Source organism: Cololabis saira, chromosome 16, assembly GCF_033807715.1.
Source record: "Cololabis saira isolate AMF1-May2022 chromosome 16, fColSai1.1, whole genome shotgun sequence".
Lineage (NCBI taxonomy): Eukaryota > Metazoa > Chordata > Actinopteri > Beloniformes > Belonidae > Cololabis > Cololabis saira.
In genome coordinates this window covers 38,097,392-38,110,863 of record NC_084602.1, presented here as the reverse complement: position 1 = coordinate 38,110,863, position 13,472 = coordinate 38,097,392, and the positions used below count along the sequence as shown (strand labels likewise).

General features: G+C 41.1%; 1 protein-coding gene across 1 annotated transcript in view; it reads right to left on the bottom strand.

The window, feature by feature from the left end:
* Positions 1 to 518: 518 nt before the first annotated feature.
* afg1la (AFG1 like ATPase a) overlaps positions 519 to 13,472 on the bottom strand; it is a 16,424-nt gene continuing 3,470 nt past the window's right edge. Inside the window, exons 5-13 of the mRNA XM_061743912.1 lie at positions 12,516 to 12,646; positions 12,329 to 12,428; positions 11,461 to 11,519; positions 11,293 to 11,375; positions 11,144 to 11,214; positions 8,036 to 8,136; positions 7,811 to 7,951; positions 6,869 to 6,979; positions 519 to 5,068 (exon numbers count right to left, since the gene is read on the bottom strand). Of these exons, the coding sequence (XP_061599896.1) occupies positions 4,916 to 5,068; positions 6,869 to 6,979; positions 7,811 to 7,951; positions 8,036 to 8,136; positions 11,144 to 11,214; positions 11,293 to 11,375; positions 11,461 to 11,519; positions 12,329 to 12,428; positions 12,516 to 12,646 (950 nt within the window). The 3' untranslated portion in view covers positions 519 to 4,915. The remainder of the gene's footprint in view (positions 5,069 to 6,868; positions 6,980 to 7,810; positions 7,952 to 8,035; positions 8,137 to 11,143; positions 11,215 to 11,292; positions 11,376 to 11,460; positions 11,520 to 12,328; positions 12,429 to 12,515; positions 12,647 to 13,472) is intronic.

Genomic DNA, 13,472 nt, shown 5'->3' with positions numbered 1-13,472 from the left:
TTGTGGGCGTGATTTCACGCATCGGAGGCCAACCAATGTAAATTACATTTTGGTTCTGTAACTTTGGGGAGCAGAATCTGAATCTTTTTTATTTTCTAGGAAATGTAATAACATGGTGCATTATGTAATAATACCTATTATTGTTGTTTGTTTAACAATGAATTTATACAAGAGTGACTTTTGTTGTTTTTTATGCAATTTCCCTCAGAGCTATGTAGCCCAATAAATCTATGTATAAAACTCGTAATATAACTTTAGTTGTCTGTTTGAAGTTTGGAATTATATAGGCCAATAACAAACAAACTATGCTTTAGAATTGTTATTACATAATGCACCATGTTATTACATTTTCTAGAGAATAAAAAAGTTGCAAGTGCATTTTGTAATAATCTTCTCAAAATGTTGTGTCCATATATGTCCATAATGTGGCAAAATTTATTACAAAATGCGTTGGGGTAGTTTATTACAAAATGCGGCAATTTATTACAAAATGCGGCTTTATTACAAAATGAAATGACAAAGTTATTACATTTTGGACGTTTATTACAAAATGCGGTTATATTACATGCAGTCAAAATTCGGGTTACTGCTAATATTCCGGTTACTGAAACATTCAGAATATTCCGTTTCCATGGTAATTAATCATTCGGGATATCTGGATCAAACCAGCGACGCACGGAGAACATCATGACGCAATTCCCGTCATTTCTGCTTCTTCTTCCTGTATCCAAATTCAAAACAAATGCTGCTTCACGCAACTTTTCTCTCAACTTCTTGTAAATCTTCTATCCCGGTACTTTCTACCGTCTACAAATGCAGAAATGTTCATATCCTTCATTACATTTATGAAGTGATTAGTCTCCTCCTGGTCTTGTGTTTCTCCGTGTTTATAAGAACTTCCTGGACTCAAAAGACCAGGATTCCTTGCGAAAAAAACATGAGCAGAAAACAAATTCCTGTTCCGTTTGATGGGGATATTCCGTTTGGCGTTTACATAACTGAATATTCAGGTTTTAAAAGGAGCAACCCAGGAGCAAATTCGGGTTATTCAAAGGGGTTATTGGTGTTTACATGGCTGTGCAAATTCAGGTTATTGCTAATATTCAGGTTTTAAAAGGGTTATTGATGCATGGAAATGCAGTCACTGATAATGAGGCTCTGTGCTGATTGGCTGCCTGAATGACGCGATACACCGCTACGAAAAAATGGCGGAATCTCCGGCCGGTGTTCTGCCAATCCTTGCTACCTGTCGAGAAATGCTACTTTGTGGTTCTGCGCACGCGCACAGTGGATTTTCAAAGTTTGATTGGCACGTTCATGATTTCTTGTACGATGTAAAATGGATAATTTGGGATGTTGATCCTTCAAAATACACTACACATGCCATGAATTGCATTACACTTTGTGAACATTATACAATAAAGAGAAAAAAAAACCTATTCTATCGCTTTATTTGATATTCATTCAGTCATTGGCCTTTATTTAACCGGGCAGGTCATTTATTAAGAACACATTCTTATTTACAATGACGGCCTGGCAAGAGACAAGGACCACTTGGGGGAAAAAGAAGTGTTTAGGGAGTAAAACACAGTAAAATTGTAGCTCTACAAAGGTAGAAAACCATAAGCATTTTTTGGCAAAGCAGCAGAAATTGGCAGAACACCGGCCGGTGGAGTTAGTTGTGGACGTGGTTTCACGCATCGGAGACCAACCGATGTAAATCGCATTTTCGTTACGTAACGACGGGAGCAGAATCTTATTGGCTCGTAGATCCTCATCACACTGGACGGCTCATCCGGGCGGCTGTACAGACACTGCAGAATTTGGTTGCTTTCTTCCTTCTCTGAGTTGGCAGGCTGAGGGGAGACCACTTTATAAATGTTAAAGCAAGAGAAAACGTGGTTTTCATAATAGGTCCCCTTTAAATTCAGTTTTAATTTCACTTTCATAAAAATAGTGTTTCCAGGACCAGGTACGGCCCAAAAGGACCGAAGAAACTGAAGAATTTGGGCCATGTTTTAGGCAGCCACACTCCCCTAGGGTCAAAAACCAAATGTGGGCCAAAGGAAACTGCAGATATGGGCCGGGTTTGGACCGAACCTCTGAGCAGTCCTCGCTGGGAACTGGCGTTGCAGGACTGTCTATCTAACAGTTCTGTCTCACAAAGTCTAAGAAGCACTCATACCCCTTTTCCACCAAACCGGTTCCAGAGCTGGTGCTGGTTCCAGTTCACAACTCCTTCAACTTGGGAACCAGCTGAGAACCGGTTTGTTTTTCCACAGCTTGTGTGCTAAGGGGAGTCACGTCATAACGTCACTGCAAACGTCATTTACGTCGGTGCAAATGTCAGTTACGTTGCTGCCTGAAAGTTGCAGCAACAACCAGGTATCTGCTCTAACAGGACCTGGTCCACGTAGCTCCTCCGTGGACACGTCTCTAAAAGACAGGTTGTCTCCTCCTCCCATGATGCTTTGCTGCATCCAGATTCATTCTTATCTGAAAATGTCTCCGTCTCCCAGTCTTGCTGTTGCCGTTGGTCTTAATAACTCCCCCCCCTCCCCTTACGTAAGCGGTTCTTTCCTCTAGACCAGCAAAGAGTTGGTGCTAGCTTGGAACCGGTTCTTCTGGCCCAGAGACAGTTCTTTGTCAGTGGAAACAGAAAACCTGGTTCCAAACTCAGCACTGGCCCAGAACCAGAACCAGCCCTGGAACTGGTTTGGTGGAAAAGGGGTATATGAGGTCACTGAACCGAATGTGCCCCTGGTACCCCAGATTAGGTCCAAATACATCATCTCAGAGCATAAATGGATAAGTTTGCGGACAGGAAGGTTATCAGGGCGTCTACAGGTTTGATGGAGGTAAATCTAAGACTTTTTAATACCATTTTCAAACTAAATTTAAGACCAGGGGTGGGCAGTCCTGGTCCTCGAGGGCTGGTGTCCCTGCAGGTTTTACATGTTTCCTGCTTCATTGCACCATGATACAAGTGACGTCATTAACAGAATTGTGCAGCCCTGGATGACATGCTGATGACGATGATTAATTAGAATCAGGTGTGTTAAAGCAGGGAAACATCTAAAACATGCAGGACACCGGCCCTCTAGGACCAGGATTGCCCACCCGTTTAAGACCAAAAAGACAAGTAACTAAGAAATCCAGCGCTGAGGTCCAGGTTGCCAGATCTGACAGGTTCCAGCCCAAATGTGACGTAAAACCCGCCGAAATAATGAAAAACAAGCCCAAATCATACATTCACTATGTTAAAACCCTGAATTATTGAATGCGTAATAAATTTCAAGCTTCACAAAACCACTAAATAGCCCAAAAACAGGTCAAGCTCCAAACAAAGACTACAATTAAATTGAGTAGATTAAATCAAACAAAATATCAGTTTATTATGCAAGTTTCTACTTTTCTCTGCCATAATGGAAACTTTTTTGTTAATAATTTCTCCTAAATATTTAGTAAAAAGCAGTCCAAATATATATATTTCGGCTGAAACTTGCCCAACCTGGCAACACAGATTTAGACCCTCCGCCGGAGATTTTCCTCAAAACGATGAAATAAACTGTTTGATGACGACTGGATACATTCCCTCCAAAATTGAGACCCTTGGATTGCGAATTAAGACAAATTAAGACATATTAAGGCCTTATTTTAGCAAAAATTGAATTTAAGACTTTTTAAGACTTTTTAAGGACCTAATTATACCGGTAACTGGTCTGGGAAAACTCACCTGTTCAGGTGCAAACTTCTGGTCCTTCAGGTGTTGCAGAGACGACTCAAACCGTTTATTTGATTTCTCTCATTTGTATTTTTTACTTTCTGCAACATTTCCGACCATCTGTTAGTGTCGTTGTTTGTACAGGACATGAAACTTGAAAAGTGGGTTGTTTTTCTTCCACTTTCTCTTCCTACGCATTCCATTCTTTGCTTCTGAAGCTCGTTTGAACCAGTTTCAGGAATCAAACCTGCAACCGTTTTAACAGAAGCATCGAGGGAAGTGAGAGGAAGTAGAAATGTACTGATACAGACACGTCTGAGTTTCCTTTTGCATCGAGAAAATAAAAACAGGTGATGAATGTAGTCGTGAGCTACGGAAGAGTATCAGGGCCATGCAGGAGAAAAATATATTTGAGAGGGGAATTTTATTTTTTTTTATTGTGCATTTCGAGAAAAAAGTCGAAATGTCGAGATATATGTTGAAATTCAATTTCAAGAATAAAGTCAAAATTTCGCCTTTTTTCTCAACATTTCGACTTTTTTCTCGAAATTGTACTAACTTTATTCTCGATATTTTGACTTTTTAGGTCCATGCCGGAGAAAAATATATTTGAGGGGAATTTTTTTTTTTTATTGTGCATTTAGAGAAAAAAGTCAAAATGTTGAGATATATGTTGAAATTCAATTTCAAGAATAAAGTCGAAATGTCGAGATATATGTTGAAATTCAATTTCAAGAATAAAGTCAAAATTTCGCCTTTTTTCTCAACATTTCATCTTTATTAACAAAATTTTGACTTTTTCTCAACATTTTGACTTTTTTCTCGAAATTGTACTTCAACATTAATCTCGACATTTCCACTTTTTTCTCGAAGTGCATAATGAAAAAAAAATCTTCCTCCTATAAAATATTTTTATTTTACTCCTGCCTGGCCTTAATACTCTTCCGTACGTGAGTGGCTGCAACTCAAATCAAGAAGTTAACAGTGCCGCTAATGTATTTAAATAGTTAAAATCATTTACAGTTCCCTTCTCAAAGCAGATTAAAACGTCCTTAAAAGTCCTCGTCCAGCGGATTTCCCCTCGGAGCAGAAAGTCTAAAAACTTGGACCCCAACTTCCTTAAAGTGCAACGTTGCAGTCAAATAAGAAGGACACCGATAAATATGGTTACGGAGGAGTGTGGCCGCCGGTTCAGGTGGTTCCGGCTGTTCCAGCGGGCTTCAGGCTCCGGTCCCCCTCCAGCCAGTATTCCTCCGACTGCATCTCCGTGAGTCGAGAGATCGTCCTCTGGAAGGCAAACTTCTCCTCCTCTCCGCTGAAGATGGAGAGACTGCTGGCTTCTTCCTGAGAACAACAAGACACGACGGGTCACCGGGGGACAGATGGGTCTGGACCGGGTCATGAATGACGCTTCTCCATCTGAGGACAATGACCGGGATCAAGGCTTTGAACCGGGTTTTTCTAAAACCCCCTCGACTCCAAAATCTCAACTGTTACCACGGCGACGTTTGATAAAAAGTGTATGCCCCCGTGTGGTCAGATGTGGTATTACTACATAGGGGGCCTTTGAAGGGAAGCTCCAGCTTCATTTTAATGATAAGAAAAAAGTAAAAAAAGGGGAAAAAGAGGAGAAAAAGGGGGTAAAGAAAAGGGAAGAAAAAATGGATAACGGAAAGAAAATAAGAAAAGAAAAAAAATGAAAAAAGGAGAAAAGGAGAAAAAAATTGAAGAGCAAAGAAATGGAAAAGGGAAAAAGAAAAGAAAAAAATGGAAGAAAAAAATGATAAGACAGGAAAGAAAGACAAGAAAGACAAGAAAATAGGAAAATAAAAAAATAAAAAAATGGAAAATAAGGTAGAAAAAGAAAAAATCGACAATGGAAAGAAAATAAGAAAAGAAAAAAAATGAAAAAAGTAGAAAAGGAGAAAAAAATTGAAGAGCAAAGAAATGGAAAAGGGAAAAAGAAAAGAAAAAAATGGAAGAAAAAAATGATAAGACAGGAAAGAAAGACAAGAAAGACAAGAAAATAGGAAAATAAAAAAATAAAAAAATGGAAAATAAGGTAGAAAAAGAAAAAATCGACAATGGAAAGAAAATAAGAAAAGAAAACAAAAGGAAAAAGTAGAAAAGGGGAAAAAATGGAAAAGGGAAAAAGAAAAAAGAAAAGAAAAAGACAGGAAGAAAAAGGGAAAAAAATGAAAAAAGTAGAAAAAGAGAAACAAAAGAAAAAAAGAGGAAGTGGAAAACAGGAAAAAAAAGGAGAAAAAACGGTAGAAAACAGGAAACAAAAAAGGAAAAGAAAAAAAGGAAGGAAATTTCATTTAATAGCGGAAATTCTGGTTTTCCCTTAAAAGATATATTTAAATTTTTGGCTTTTTTCCTTCCGGATAGAGCGAGAACACCTGTAATTTAGGTTGAATAAACTTCCATGTGAAAGAAAAGTGAAGTAAACGAGAAAAGAGACTGAACAGGTTTTCCCCTGAGTCAAGTCTGAAAGGCAGATGTTGATGTTTCTGTAGCGGCGGAGCGTGAAAACCCGGAGAAACCCGGAGAAACCTGGAGAAACCAAACAGACGCAGAGCCGAGCGTCGCCCCGGAGCTCCGGGGGAACAATGAGATCTGCAAGGCCGGGCCTACGGGCCATTTAGAGCTTTATATGTGACAATCATGCTCTAAATTTAACAGAACAACGTAGAGAGGTCAGAAATGGAGAACCGGGTTCTCCACTCAGACTGAAACAGCTGGTTCTGGGAATTATGTGGAAGCTCGTCTAAAGTGTGTTGACGTTATTGTGACACGTCAACGTACCCGTCTGTCAGCTTTTGTGACGTTAACTGTTAATGGTCGCTTCAGTTTTAAAGCCTTAGAGGACTAAAACTGCTTTTTGTTCCTCAAATCTTCCAGTCTGCTGGAGTTCTGACCAGAACCACCAAATACTGGTTCTGGTTCTGTCTGGAGTGATTCTGGTTCTGATCCATTACTGAAGTATTGAGCTCTGAAAGGCTCTACCATTGAAATCAAATATAAACCCTGAATTATTCTCAAACTTTAAATAAAAATATTAAAAGACTAAAAACATTTTAAAACTCTGACTCAGGTGAGTTCTCCAGACCCCACAGACCCGGTTCCGGGCGAGGATCTCACCCTCTTCAGGCCCAGGTCGTCCATCAGCATGTGTCCCTCGTCGTGGCCGTGGTCCCCGTCCAGGAGGAAGACGTCTTCCAGAGGCTGGTCGGCCAGAACCACCACCCGGACCTGGACGAGAGACGATTAGTACTGGAGTTGAGGGGGGATGAGGGGGACGGCATCCCCCCCTGAAATAAAAACGGTCCAAATCATCCCCCCTGTAAAACTGCCATCCCCCCTTTCCTTCCCTTATGTCATTTCATCAATGAATGTGGTTTTACTGATATTTCAACATTTAGAGTCATCACCAGAAAAATAACTTATTTGACAATTTTCACCTGTTTCAAGTCAATTTTCACTTGAAATAAGTAGAAAAATCTGCCAGTGGAACAAGATTTATCTTTACAAGCAAAAAAATCTTGTTCCACTGGCAGATTTTTCTACTTATTTCAAGTGAAAATCTACTTGAAACAGGTGAAAATTGTTGTTTTTTCCAGTGATGAGTCTTGTTTTAAGTGTAATGAGATTTTTTTTTTACTAAAATGAGACATTTTAACTAGAAATAAGACAAATATTCTTGTTAAGATTGTGAGTTTTTGCAGTGATCCATGTTACTTATCCTGTGAAGGACAGAGTCATATTGATAAGTTCAGAAAAGTGTTTTTTATTGTTGTGTTTTGATGTATTTGATGTAAGCCCAGTGGATATTTAAAGCTTACAGAAGGCTGCATTTAACTGCTGCTATGTCATTCCTGCAGTATTTCTGCAGGTGTTTTGGTCACTGCTATTATTTGTAATATATTATATTATTTGTAATCAGCACAAATTATTTGTCCCCATATGATCAAATCCACCATCCCCCCTGGTTTTTATTTACAACTCGAGTACTGGAGACGAGACGCTGAGCCGGGGGACGGTTGAGGAGGACAGAGGACGACGCCGGCGGCGGTGTCTGGGTACCTTGTGGTCGTAGAGAGCGTCCACCAGCGTGATGAGCCGCCGGGCCTGGGTCTTCTTGTTGAGCGTCAGCTGGGGGACGTGCCGGATGAAGACGGTATCGAACAGCCGGGAGATCTCCAGGTAGTCGCTGGCTCCGAGAGGCTGCGGAACCACAGAACCATTTCAAACGTTAACTCAAACCCAGTGACATCACAGCCCAGCTGGTGGTGGGAAACACGGCTGTACCCGGTCACAAAGCTCCTCGAAGGTGCAGTCCACGATGGTCCCGCAGGCTTTGCTCATGGGCACCTTCCTGTTGTTGACGTTTAAAACCCTCGGCCGCGTTACTGCAACAAACAAACAAACAAACAAACCAATTATGTTGGCCTTCGCGGCGCTGTACTCAAGTGGTTTACTTCGTATTTGTCTGATAGGGCCAATCCCAATACTCCCCCTACTTTCTACCACTAGCCCTAAAAAAAGAAGCCACAGATTTTAGGGCACTTGAATCTTCCCAGAGCCCTGTCCCAATACTCCTACTTTCAGCACCACCACTAAATTTTGCTTGCTACGTCACTGCGTGGTTTACGTTCGGGTACTTAAGCGACTGTGTAGTTACGTTTGCACAAACGTCACACCATATCAGGAAGACCAGAGCTAGAAGCTGTTTTAATTTCAGCTGTAGCGCTGTTAATATGCCACTTTATTACGTTTTAATATTTTTTCAGGCGTAAAAGTAACCGTTAAGATCCCCAACCTGGGCTCAGTTTATCCAAAGAACGCCTGTTAAGAAATTTTAACCGATGTTTTCGGAGATGAGAAGAGCCGCCGGCCCCGGGGAGCGGCAGCAGCTCACGTACAGACGTGATGGCCCTGCGCCGTCGTCCCGGGGAGAAACCTGCAGCTGTGGAGAATTACCACTGGCTGAAATAAATCATTTAGGAAGATAAATGTTGGTTTAATAGATGAAATCTATCAGTTGTAGCTAAGCCTGTTAAGAAATTTGCTCCGAAAATTTCGTGATTTCTGCCTGCCGGCTCCGGAGCTGATTTATGGTTCCGCGTTAAATCAACACAGAGCCTACGGCGTAGGGTACGGCGTACGGCGCGTCGCCGCGTAACCTACGCCGTAGGCTCTGCGTTGGTGTAACGCGGACCCATAAATCAGCCTTTATTCTGGCGAGATCTGAAAAAACGAGCAAGCGAGTGATTATGTACATTCACTAAGTGAATATTATGAAAGTAAAATATATATTTCTCGCTAGAAATGTAATCAAAACGCATTTTTATGCAGAAACTAACTCAAAATATTGATTTTATTCACAAAAAAATAAGAAATGTCCGCAAATGACGACGAAAAGCATTCTGAGAAATATTTCTGGCCCTTGGTCAACTAGGGTGCATCCGAAATCCCTCGCTGTGTAGGGCTAGATTCAAAACCACTACCCCTCGTTTTCAGCACTCCCCCTAGGTGAAAAGAGGGACACCACTACCCTCACGGGAACGAGCAAAATTTAGGGGTAGGGCTGAATAGTAGGGGTAGTGGGTGTATTGGAACAGGGCCATAGAACCTTTTCTGTGATGATTGGTGACTCCTGCTCCTCTAGTGCCTCTCTCTCTTGCGGGGTCCCTCAAGGTTCTATTCTTGGTCCAATTCTTTTCTCTTTATACATGTTACCACTTGGGTCTATTATATAATTTCACTGTTATGCGGATGATCTGCAAATCTATCTGCCATTGAAGCCCAGAGATACCGATGCACAAAGTTCCCTGCTTGCATGTGTTGCTGACATCAAGCAGTGGTTGGACCAGAACTTCCTGCACTTAAACCAGGACGAGACAGAGTCCATTGTGTTTGGGGAAAGTGTGAGGACTAGCTTTGGTGTTTTGTCCTCGTCTTTCAGTCCTTATGTCAGAAATCTGGGTGTGATTTTTGATAGTTTTTTCAAATTTGACAGACAAGTTGATAATGTCGTTAGAACAAGTTTTTATCAGTTACGCCTCCTAGCCAAAGTGAAATCTTTTTTAAATCGTCACGACCTGGAGAAAGCTGTTCAAGCTCTAATCAGCTCAAGACTATTGTAATGCAGTATATGTTGGCGTCTCCAAGTCCTCTATTAGCCTTCAGCTAGTGCAGAATGCAGCTGCCCGTCTTTTAACTAACACTAAAAGACGTGAGCACATGACTCCGGTCCTCTATTCACTCCATTGGCTTCTTGTCTATTTTAGAATTGATTTTAAACTTTTAATGTTTGTTTTTAAAGCCCTCAACGGTCTTGCCCCGTCCTATTTATCAGAGCTTTTAACGGTGCGTGAGCCTGGAAGGGCTGAGATCCTCAAACCAACTGTTGTTGGAAGTTCCCAGGTCAAAGTTCAAGCGCTGGGGTGACCGAGCCTTTTCAGTTGCCGCCCCCCTGGGCTCTGGAACAAGCTCCCCTGCAACTTACGCACCATCTCTGAGCTGGGCCTTTTTAAATCAAGGCTTAAAACCTATTTATTTAGAATTAATACCCAGTAGTGTGGTGACACTTTTTATTCTTTTTTTATTCTATTCATTTTTTTGCTCTGTCTTATATTTATATGTTGTATTTCTGTATGTTTTATTCTGTAAAGAACTTTGGCTCAACTTTGGCTGTAAAGGGCTATATCAGGGGTCGGCAACCCAAAATGTTGAAAGAGCCGTATTGGACCAAAAACACAAAAAACTAATATGTCTGGAGCCGCAAAAAATGAAAAGTCTTGTATCAGCCTTAGAATTAAGGCAAATGGCGAAAGGCAAAATGTCGAGAAAAAAGTTGAAATGTCGAGAAAAAAGTTGAAATGTCGAGAAAAAAGTTGAAATTTTGAGAAAAAAGTCGAAATTGTCAAGATTAATGTTGAAGTACAATCTTGAGAAAAAAGTCGAAATGTCGAGAAAAAAGTCAAAATGTCGAGGAAAAAGTTAAAATGTTGAGAAAAAAGTCAAAATGTCGAGGAAAAAGTTAAAATGTTGAGAACAAAGTCAAAATGTTGAGAACAAAGTCGAAATGTCGAGGAAATAGTCAAAATTTTGTGAAAAAAGTTGAAATGTCGAGATTAAAAAGGAAAGGAAAAAGGAAGAAAAAAAGAGAAAAAAGGGAAAAAAAGAAGAAAAAAGAAAAAAAAGAAGAAAAAAGAAAAAAAAGAAAAAAAATGAAAAAAAGGTCAAACATTTTTGAAAAAGCTCCAGGAGCCACCAGGGCGGCGCTAGAGAGCCGCATGCAGCTCTAGAGCCGCGGGTTGCCAACCCCCGGGCTATATAAATAAAGTACATTTACATTTTACTACATCAGTTTAAACTCCTGATTTGAGGCCAAGTGGGTGAGATCTGTCTTACTGTCGTTCTGTTTGAAGGCCAGCTCGTCAAACATCTGGTCCAGCGTGGCCTCGGCGTCGGCTTCACTGGAGCTGCGACACAAGAGAGATCAGAATCCCGGCCGACGTCGAACCTGCAGGGTTTCTATTTCACGCAGAAAAACCTCTTACAGGAAGTAGATTCTCCCGGCGGACGGTCGGTTCTGTTTGCGGTAGTCGATCCCCGAATCCAGACGGAGCGTTTGGCAATATTTCTGCAGCAGAAGGGCGAGAAGGTCGTCGTTTTAAAAGAACGCGCCCCGTGACGCCCGGAGAGGGGGCGGAGCTTAACTTCCTCACCTGCAACACGGCGATGAACGGCACGAAGTTGACTCTCTGCAGCCCGTTTTTGTACAAGTCTGGAGGGAGACGACGCACAAGAGGTTTAGTGTTTACTCCTGAACGTCCTTAAGCACATGGAGCAGTTATTTTATGTGCCGAGAACCACAGACCGGAACCAGAACCTGCAACACCGGTACCGCTTTTCCACCAAACCGGTTCCAGGGCTGGTGGTGGTTCTCAAGTTCAACTTGTGAACCAGCTGAGAACCGGTTTGTTTTCCATAGTTCGGGGTACTATAATAATAATAATAATAATAATAATAATAATATTTGTATTAATAATAATAATAATAATAATAATATTGTATTATTATTATTAATACTTATTATTAATATAATAATAATAATATTATTATCATTATTAAATCTTTAACTTTTTAAATCAACGCTTAAAACCTATTTATTTATTTATTAACAATAATAATAATATTTTTATTAATAATAATAATATTGTATTATTAATATAATAATAATAATAATAATAATAATAATAATAATAATAATAATATCATTATTAAATCTTTTTAACTTTTTAAATCAAGGCTCAAAACCTATTTATTTAGAATGGCTTTTAATACTCAGTAGTGTGGTGACACTTTTTACTCTTTTTCTTTTTTTTTTATTTATTTTTTGCTCTGTCTTATATTATTGTATGTTGTATTTCTGTACGTTTTATTCTGTAAAGCACTTTGGCTCACATAGAGGTGGCTGTAAAGGGCTATATAAATAAAGTACATTTACATTTACATTATTATTATTATTATTATTACTACGTCATGAATACAACTTCTAAATCAACAGGCTGTACTTTCATGAAGCTGAATTACCTTCGGGGGGGCGATTTGACGTTGCCACGACGACGACGCCGTTCCGAAACAGATTTTCGAAGAGCTGCTTGAGGATCATGGCGTCGGCGATATCGGTGACCTGAAAGCGGCAAACGTTCGCAGTAAATCAGCAGAAGAACCAAACTGACGAGGGAACGGGCCTCAGATATGGAGGGACGAGCGTCACCTGAAACTCGTCGAAGCAAAGCAGAGAGGCCTCCTCGCTGATCTCCTCGGCAACCGGAGCAATGGGGTCGTAGGATTTGGCCATTTTTCCTGCTTTCCTTTTGGGCAAACTCTGTTTCAGCCGATGGATCCCTTGAGACGGAAAAGAACCAAAGTTCAGCTTCGTTACTGCGGCGTTCCACTTATCCAGGTTCTAGTCGTGTACGCAGGAGCCCAAGAATCGAGGCCTAGACCTCCCAAACCTCCCAGACCTCCTTCTCGGCACAATAAATCGTTAAAAACCATTGTGATCTTGATTCATACTGAAACTATTTTCCTCCAAGTTTCTCAAATGCTCCTCAACCACCCAAAGGCTGCATCCTTGTTACTTCCTCCCTCAACCTACGACAAGCCACGTCCTCGTCATGCGATTCATCAGGGGAGCAATCAGAGCCCTGTCGCCGCTGCTGCATCAACGTTCCCAACCTGGCGGGTTTACAGACCTCTTCAGTGACAAAAGGTGCTTTTCCACTAGTGGGAGTTCCGGGTAAACCCGCCACACAGGAACCCTAACAGGGCCGACCGTCTCCTCGGCCCCTTCATCCGACGTTTCCACTACATTGTAGCGCCACACAGGGCTTTGCCTGGAAGTTCTGCCCATAAAAAAACCTTGACGAAGCCCAACTCCCACCGGGACCGAACTCCCTGCCAGCGATTAAACTCATGGAGCAGCACATGGGTGAATAACCTCTCCAAGTCCACCTGGGAACCAGCTCTTCCCTCACCAAAAGGTACCGAGCTGATCCAGACGTTCCACAGTTGGGGTGAAATCTACATTTCGCTGCTTCTTTCTAAACTTTATAATCTGCAGACGGACTGTAGACGTTAAGGACGTCAACTCCTTTATCTATTAATTAGGCCCAGTCCCAATCCCCCCCTACCCCTAGTTTTCATCCCTACCCCTAAATTTTGCGCGTAC